The sequence below is a fragment of the Buceros rhinoceros genome, unplaced genomic scaffold (assembly GCF_000710305.1).
Source record: "Buceros rhinoceros silvestris isolate BGI_N320 unplaced genomic scaffold, ASM71030v1 scaffold3627, whole genome shotgun sequence".
NCBI classification, from domain to species: domain Eukaryota; kingdom Metazoa; phylum Chordata; class Aves; order Bucerotiformes; family Bucerotidae; genus Buceros; species Buceros rhinoceros.
This window is the reverse complement of record NW_010422603.1, coordinates 27,487-36,205: the sequence shown is the minus strand read 5'-3', so window position 1 is coordinate 36,205 and position 8,719 is coordinate 27,487. Positions and strand designations below refer to the sequence as shown.

The following is an 8,719-nucleotide window of genomic DNA, read 5'->3' as shown; positions in this document are numbered from 1 at the left end:
ATTCCTGCTTTTAAAAAAAGGAAAAAACATTTCAATCCACTTGCCTTTCTCTTCTGCTTTATGTGAGTCTTATCCCCGTTAGGTGAGACTGGTTTTTTTCCAATAAAAAACCAAAAAACCTTGTGCCTGAAGCCAGGGCAAGGCACTGATGCTCATAAACCAGAATCCAACATGACCCTCTGCTTGGCCCCTCCTTGCCTTACTTGCCTCCCCATTGCCTTCCAGCCTCACCTGCTTCTTGCACCCCGCTTTTCCAGCCTTTCTCTGGTGGTTTCCATATCCTGCAGCAGTGACATGTCACCAGGAGATAAGCTGCTCTGCTATTTTCAGCCCCAATAGCATCATTAAAAGTCCATCTCCATATTGGCTTGTCCTTGTCCTAGGTGCTTGGACACACTTTTGGGCTAGATCTGCTTTCTGCTCCAACGCCATTGCCTCCTATGCTGCTCTGCTGCTAGCTGGGCTGCCATTTCACTCTCTGCCCCATTATATCCTGCAAGCGTAATCCCCCTTATTCTTCTTTCTGATCATGTCATGCTTTGCTGACATTTCCAGCTTCTCCTTACATCAAGCTCTCTCATCTGCATGATGCAAGTCTGGCCTTGCTGAACCACAATTAACCCCTGTACCACTAACCCGCTCATTGTTTGTCCCCCCTGTTGCTCAGAGCACCCTTGGGGTGACCACAGAGACCAGGTTTCTGAGCGTCACAGGTCACGCAGTGGTGACAGACGCATGCACCGGCAGAGGGAGCACCGAGAATTGCCCTCGCCTTTGTCTGAATACCCTGAACGTGGACATTCCACCTCAGAGCATCGTCGGAGGTCTCCTCAGCCGACTGAGGCTAGCAATGTTCATCGGAGGGATTGGAAATCAGACAGCCAGGGAAGGTCGAGAAGACATCCCAGCCTTGATCTGGAAAAAGAGGTTGAGTGTGGCACCTATGACCACAGCAACAGCTGGGAGCTGCGGGAGAGGAGAGCAGCCGGCAGGGAGAAGGCTTGGAGACCTCTCAGTCTTGACCTGGAGTCAGAGCATGGAATCACAGATCAGGCATGGCACAGCAGAAAGCCAACAAGGCAAGACAGAGAAAAGCGCCTTCCTCTTCTTGAGATGGAACTGGAGGCTGAGCAGGAGACCTGGCATCAGGGTGGCAGCCGGCTGGTGCGCCCTGAAAAACATAAATCTCGTCATTGGGGCTACTTGTCACATAGGATGGCGCATGATGAGAAGCTTTGTGATGCTGAATCTAGAGACAATCATAGGAGGGGTGAGGAGAGAGACTGCAGAAGGGCAGGACACAGGAGACCTTCCCCCTCCCTACATGCTGTGACCCAGGAAAAGGTTGGAGACTGCCAGCGAGACTCAGGTAACCAAGTGGTGGGGGTGGATCTTTGCACACCCCATCCTGGTGTCCAAAATCTGTATTGTTTCTTTGAAGATGCTTACCTCCAATACCTCTCCAAAGTGTATACGGTGAATCCTGCTTGGATGTCTCACTTATTTAGTGAGATTCTTCTTATCCATTGATGTTCTCACTCTGTTCATTTTCTGATGTTTCCCATGGCATCAGAGAGGATGAGTAAGAGGGTATTGTTGGAAGTGGTGTTCTTGGTATCTCATGTCTTTAAAAAAATGCAACAAACCAAACAAAAAAACCCCAAAAAAACCAACGAAAAAGTGTTATGATTACATTCTTGTTTTGTTGATTTGGGATGCAAGGCTGTAAGTGAGGATAGTTTATTTAAGTGCTAAGAGGCCACCAATTTCCATCCAGTTCCTATGGAAAACCCTGCTGGCAATGTAATCAAGTCACTCCAGGCAAAGTTCAGTGGTGACACTAGGTGCCTGACTGGGCTGTATTTGTCAGATGGGGTTCTTGTAAAATTCTGTGTAAGTGCATTTTTCTAAGGAAGGCGTGTACCTGTGTAGTAGTTGTTGCTCAATAATACCTGGGAATTGGTGGGCATCGAAGATCCAGATCCATCTTTCTGCTTTTAAAAACGCACTGGGAGTGGGGGTGACTTCTCTCTTAGTGAAAGTAGGAGTTCAGAGACTTGGATCTATGTCTGTCACAGCATGGGCAGCTTGTGCTTTAAGACGTCGAACTGGTCTACACTTGGGTAAGGTGGGGATGATAACACGTGTCTGTCTCTGGAGGTTCCGGGTTGAGCTATTCTTTGTCGTCTTCATGCAAAAGTTTTCTTTGGGCAAGTGGAACTAGTTTAGGAATTAATTAGGAATTAGTGGAATTAATTTAGGTCTTTATTTAATGAGTAGATCATGATTTGCCCTGATACAATGTGGGTCTGGGTGACTCAGTATCCTGTCATGTTGAGTCAAAATAGCCAGAAGCTCACATCCTCTTCCTGTGTGCCATGGTCATGGTGGGCTCTGTGTACCTCTGAATGCAAGTAGAAATATTGTGGAAGTAATGTTTATTGTTGTTTTCTGAGCAAATGAAGCCTGGCACCAATCAACATGTGAAGAAGGCTCAGTCTCAGGCTGTTCAGCAAACAATTACTGGAAATTCACTGTACTTCTACTCTTCATAGAGGCAGTGGTGTATGGGAGCCTGTTGGCTGTGCTGTTGTTCATTTCAGCATGGTAAAACTGTGTTTACTTTGACCTTGGACGCACTCTGAATAACTTAGCTGTGACCAAGCTGGTGCTTTTTGCCAGAGTTTCTGTACTGGCCTGAGACTGCAGCTTTTCACAGCTTGGATTGATCACGCTGTGCAGGGAAAGGCCAGGTCATACATTTAACCATAACATGCCAGACCTGAAGTTTTCTCTTTTTACGCTAAGAAGAGCAGTGTTAATTGCTTAAGGTCATTGATCAGTTGAGTCAAACAAAACAAAAAGAAAAAAAAAAACACACCTCCTTTAATACCTAAAGAAGAGGTTTTCTACTCCAGTTTTATTCTGGGTTGACACAGGTCGTCTCTGGCCCTCTGCAGTTTGAAGTCTTCAGGATGCTTGGTGTGGTATAATGGTAGTTTTTTTATATGCACAGAATATTTATTTGAGGTCAGTTGGTTACTTCCTTTTTTTTTCCCCTTTGGCATTACCTGATGGGAAAGTAGGTGGCCCAGTAAGATGTAACAGGTATTTATAATGCAAGTACAGATGCTGTTAGCTGGAGACATGAGAGTTCTGAGTGAGATGAATTTTCTGAGTTTGGAGTGGAAGAGAGACAGATGGATATCCAGAGTATTTGTGTACTTTGGCCATAAAGGAGAAAGCTCATTTAGATGTCTGAACAACACAGCCCGCAGATGGAAAGAGAAGGCGTTCGCTGAGTGAAGTCATGCATATAGTGAGGCTCCTTTGATGGCCTGGTGAAAAGAGACTACAGAGACACTCTCAAAATGCAACATTTTGAATTATTTGGTGATGGTTTAACTTTTAAATAAACAGATAAACAAAACTTCGTACTCAAAGCAAGAACTGAACCTTGTGTGAACTTCAAAACTATTTACTTGGCTATTTTCTCACTGTGAATTGTAAAAGTCGTAGGTCAGTCCATGGAAGAAATTGTTAGAAGCCTCACATGGGTCTGTCCCAGGCAGCTTTTGCAGCACATGCTGCTCCAGAGGTGTGTTTACAGACTCTACCATGCTCATAACAGATGTTGGTCTGCTCTCTGCAACCCGGTTTTGCCAGTGTATCTCTATCAATGCAGAGTGTGGGGAAAAATGATACCTTTGCTAGCATCGCAGTGGCAGCAAAGACTGCCTCAAGGGACCCGGCCCCTTCTGCTGTATAGTTGCATTTGTCGTAGAAGGTACGGTGTACCAGATACTTCCGTGTGTGTGGAGAAGCCTCCTTAAGGTGCATGCTGCACCTCAGCTAGAGGTACTCTCCAACCAGCTGTCCGTCAGGTATGCTGTTGTGGACTCTGTTCCCCTTGAGTGAGGCTGTTGCAGGTGGCTTTTGAGGAGATGATGGGGACGGCCTTTACCAAAGCATTTGGGAAATGGGTGAGTTGATTGTTTTCTTTCACAATTCTGTAGGCACTAAGTTGCGGGGGATGCAGCAAACCAGGTATGATACACCCCAAAGGGCACAGGAGTTGTCTGATGCAGAGATTGCTCGGAAGCTGCAGGAAGAAGAGCTGCTGGTAAGTGGAGAGGATGCATTAGTCAATTCAAAGGAACTAAGGTAGCCAGTGGCAACTACTTTACTTTGTAAACATTTTCTATATGATAGTGACTTTCAGGTGTTGCTACTGTGCATTCTGGTAATTACCTTTGTCTCCTATACACATGCACATGGAGTGACAGCTGACAGCCAGCCAGGACAGCCCTATTCTCTTAAATTAAACACCAAAAAATTAAATTATTGAAGCAGAGCGACATTAAAAGAACATTTCTAGGCAGATAAAGATGGCCTGTAGTCAGTCCAGAAGAGAGACAGGCCAGAGACCATCTAATAGAAAGGGCAGCAGGGTGGACCACGCATTGTGGTATGGCCTGGCAGATAGATGAGGGCAAAACAGCTGAAAAGCTGAAATGACAGTTTGGTGGTGGGTTGTGAGGCAAGTGAAGCAGTTAAGTATATTTGGAGAGGAGGATAGCTTATTTGTATGGGCATTTACTTGGCCCACCCATTAGGTTAACGGGTATGAATAATTACTCTTTTGCCTCTATTTCTCCTCCCCCTCCCCCCTTTTTTTTTATGTTTTTTCAGGCTAATGAGGCAGATCAGAAGGCAGCTCAAGTAGCCCAAGATGAGGTGAGCAAGAAGTCAGATGTTTGCAGTATTCCTCTACTCTGGAAAGTGTTAAACCCCACTTGTTCCCTCTGACCCTCTAGTTGCTCGTTTACCTCCTTGCAGGGGAAGCTCAGGGCTCCAGTGGGGTTTGCCTCTAGCTGGTTTTCACGTATTGCTCAGGCTGGACAAGCAGGGCCTTGCACTGCCTGTTGCAACCATGGCAGAGGAAGCAAGTTCATGGCTGTGTAAGCACATATCTTGTAACTGAGCCCCAAGGGAGACAAAGATGCAGTGAGATGAACCTCCCCACTGAAGGAAAAGTGATAAAGGGCAGAAAGGCTCTGCAAATGCAGTTTGCAGTGGCAAATCAGGGATCCGCTGGGTATGGTGCATGTAGTCAGTGTTAATTCTGCTCTTGTCACTTGATTTCTGATCACAGATGGGTGAAATCCTGGCTTTGCACCTGTCCCATTCAGCATCTGTCTGTAGGAAAGGGTTTAAACAATTCAAACCCACAAGAACAGTAAAACAGTCTGACACCATCTCTGTGTTTTCTCTTCTAGGAAATTGCCCGACTCTTGATGGCTGAGGAGAAAAAGGCTTTCAAGAAAGGGAAGGAGAGAGAAAAATCCTCCTATGAGAAGAGGAGGCATGATCAGGACTGGAAGGTATGTCAAGCTTCAGGAGGTGTTACAAACGAAGTGCTATAATGTGTATGGTGAGAGCAAAAGGAATGAAGTAGACTCTTGCGTGCAGAGGGTCTTGATGCCTGTTATTCAACTTCTTCCCAAGCCTTTTGGAGCCATCTCCTTGGTTAGATGCTCTTTGGCTTCAGACTCAAGCTCTTGCCTTGAAGGTTGGCACTGGATGTCACAGCACCTTGTGACCTCCTTCAAGCAGTGTCAGTCCTCCTGGTGCAGGACATTCCCTCTGCTGAAATCCTAACTGTAGCAATAAAAGCAGTAGTTGGTTCTGTTTGTATAAGGACAATGCAGTTGCTCCAGTTGTCATTCTGCTTCGTGGCAAAATTGTGAAAGCAAAATAGTGTATAATAGTGTAGTAAAACAGTGAAAGTATTGAGTGTATCAAGCCTGGGTTTTCATGTGAGTAATGCTACAGAGGCTTGGTTAGCTGATGTGGAAGGTGGTAAGAAACACATTTCATGGTCTGCACTGGGGTGTTGTGTTGATCTTGTGGCCAGCTGGAGGTAGCTTTGATACTTTCAGCTTCCTTTCAGTGGTTGCAGGAGCACAGCTGCGTGCAGCTGGTCTCTCATGCTCAGCCTGGCCACATGCCCAGTCATTGCACACTCACTGTGGTGGGCGCCAGCTTTGGGATGGGTCCCCCAAGGCAGTCTCATATTTAGAGCAAAACCAGTTTGCCTCAGCAAGGCTGGGTTTTGTTTATTGGGAATTAGTCCTGATAGTGCCGTTTGCACATGTCTAGCTACAGCCAGTTGGTTGTGTTTATAAACAGAGCACGAAAGGACTGCATGGAGCTGTGGCAGCCTCAGTGCACTGGCTGGTGTCTTGCAAGGCACACAGATGAGCTGCTTTCCTTTCTTCCCATCAGCATGATGCAAGTGAGTCCACACGCTCGAGGTCAAATGAAGGGCCTGAAACTCAGCGACACAAAAGCGACAGGTCTTCAAGGTGAGCTTGAACTGGCTGGTAAAAATGGGGAAATGCAGTTGGGAAGCTGCTTGGAAACTGAGTCCTAGGGAGGAGTTTTTGGGGTGACAAGTCTGGCCCACTCACAAGGGGCTTGGTAGAGAGCAGAGGTTTTAGCCCTGAAGAGAGATAGAGGACACAGGGCTTGAGGTGTTTGGTGATATGCATCACTTGCTGTGCTCGTGGCATTTGTCTGTATCAGTCTCTCTGCCCGGCACTGACAGATTGATGAGCTTGTGCAATGACATTTGTTAAATGGCAGAGAAACTTGGAGAGGGTTAAAGAGCTTCTGGGGATGTGAAACCAAATGCCAGCTCTGGGCGGGAAGGAAGTAATCACGATGCCTTTGCACATCTGCTCCCTTGGGTCCCTGCTCCCTCATCAAGCCCTGTACACGGCTCCCATGGCTGCACCCACCTGCAAGCAAATACACTGTGCTTTGGGGTACCACATCCCAGAGCTGATGGGAACATGCTCTAACACCGAGCTGCTTCTGAATCACTTGCTACCCTGACCTGATGCACCTCATGAGGGACTGAACCCTGAAAGCAATCCCAGTGGCTTTGGTGTCTAATCCAGATACAAGCCTTGAAATTCTTGTTGAATTTGCGAAAGAAACAACAAACGAAGTGTGCAGCTGAAGGCTGAGCAAGATCTTATTAAAATACTCTGGGGTTAAAACTGGGTAAGCATTAAACGTTTGAAAATGTTGTTCTCTTGAGAGAGGTTTGCATCAAACTTTATAATGGAAATTCATTGTTTCCTGACAACTTGAAACCATTATCAACTGAAAGTGGTCCATGAGACGTAGTAAATGTGCTGTGTTTCTCACCACAGAAACAGTAATGGGCTGTGCTCAGGGGAGCTGGTCTGCAGATGGAAAGTCTGGGCCAGACACAGTTTGCATCAAACTGACAGGGACAGACCAGGCAGCTGAGATGTTGCTTTTGCTGTGCTTTTATGCCTTCAAGTTTGAGTTTTTTCCTCAATGCTTCTTTTTTACTGTGCTTGGCAGGTCACAGCCTCACCTCGATGACTTTGAGCATGCTCGGTATTACACAAGCCAGCCCAGCCCCTTGCGCCAGGTCCCCAAACCTGAGCCCTCTCCTAAAGGTAGGATCAAGCCAATGGTTACCCCAGCACTTGAGTTATTGTGGTCTGTTTTCCTCAAATAACCCCCTCAGGACAGGATGTTTGAAAGAGATGCTCTTTGAGAGAGGAGGAATGGATGTTATTGCCCCAGCAGACAGGTGATGCTGTTCAAGTTGTACTTGCTGAGCCCATTGCAGGCTGAGAGACTAAAAAGCTGAACTGGTTTGCCTTGAGTTTGTCAAAGTGCTCTCTGCTTGTCCTCCCTGATCTCTTAATGATGAATGACTGTAAATCCAGGCAGCAAATGAAGGAGAAATAATATGAAGACTGTGACATGATGGATTTTAGGTGACTCACTAGTATCGAACAATCTAATACAAGACGAAACCATGCGCTGTCACCTGTCTGGCAGGCAGATGGGATGATCAGACAGATGCTTGTCCTGAGAACTGGCTTGTTTTGTTCCTGTAGCATCTCAGCACTGCTCTGTTGGTTTGTTTCTGAAATCACTTGGCACAAGAGCAGTGTGGTTAGGGTCATCCCCTGAGTTTTTTAAAGCCAAATGCCAATTGTTTGAGCTGTCTGTAGAGTCTCTGGGGGAGGAAAGGACAGCCAGAGTTTGACTCAGTCACTCAGGTTTCTTTTGGCTCAAACAATTGTGACGTAAATGGGGACACTTAACAAAATTTAAAGTTTGGGAAACTTTTGTGTTTGTCTTAAACAAGTTGGAAAGTAGATGGGGGTTTATAGAGCCTGTAAGCCCAGTGTTTGTAGCGAGATGTGCAACATGGCTGCAGCACTGTTCACACCCTAGAAGAAATGTGAATGTCTGCCTGTCCTGTGGACCTTTTGCTTGAGTAATGTAACATGGTTCCCATTTTGGCATTTGACTTTACCAGTACCCTGAAAGTCACACAAAGTAAAAGATACTGCAGGTGCATTTTCTTCGTCAGGATCTACCCTAATAGATTTATTTTCTTCCTGTTTTACTTTCCAGGTTCCCGTAGGAAGCAGTAAACTGCACTAGCCTTTGCCTTGGTACTGACTCTTCTGTAGCAAACATTACCGGAAATGCCAGGCAACCTTTTTGATTCCTTACCCGATGGGAGGTCCAACCTCCACTCCCAGGATGTCCTCTTTAAGTGTCATCAGATTAAGGAACGTTGTTTGTTTCGATTTCTTACTAGTATGTGATAAGTTAAGCAGTGCAGTAAAATCTAGCCGCCACTGAGCTGTGTGAA

The 8,719-nt window shown here is 46.1% G+C and overlaps 1 protein-coding gene across 1 annotated transcript in view; it reads left to right on the top strand.

Moving 5' to 3' along the window:
• CCDC50 (coiled-coil domain containing 50) overlaps positions 1 to 8,495 on the top strand; it is a 22,144-nt gene extending 13,649 nt beyond the window's left edge. Inside the window, exons 6-11 of the mRNA XM_010140085.1 lie at positions 4,017 to 4,123; positions 4,693 to 4,737; positions 5,280 to 5,384; positions 6,289 to 6,368; positions 7,402 to 7,499; positions 8,476 to 8,495. Of these exons, the coding sequence (XP_010138387.1) occupies positions 4,017 to 4,123; positions 4,693 to 4,737; positions 5,280 to 5,384; positions 6,289 to 6,368; positions 7,402 to 7,499; positions 8,476 to 8,495 (455 nt within the window). The remainder of the gene's footprint in view (positions 1 to 4,016; positions 4,124 to 4,692; positions 4,738 to 5,279; positions 5,385 to 6,288; positions 6,369 to 7,401; positions 7,500 to 8,475) is intronic.
• The last annotated feature ends 224 nt before the right edge of the window (positions 8,496 to 8,719 follow it).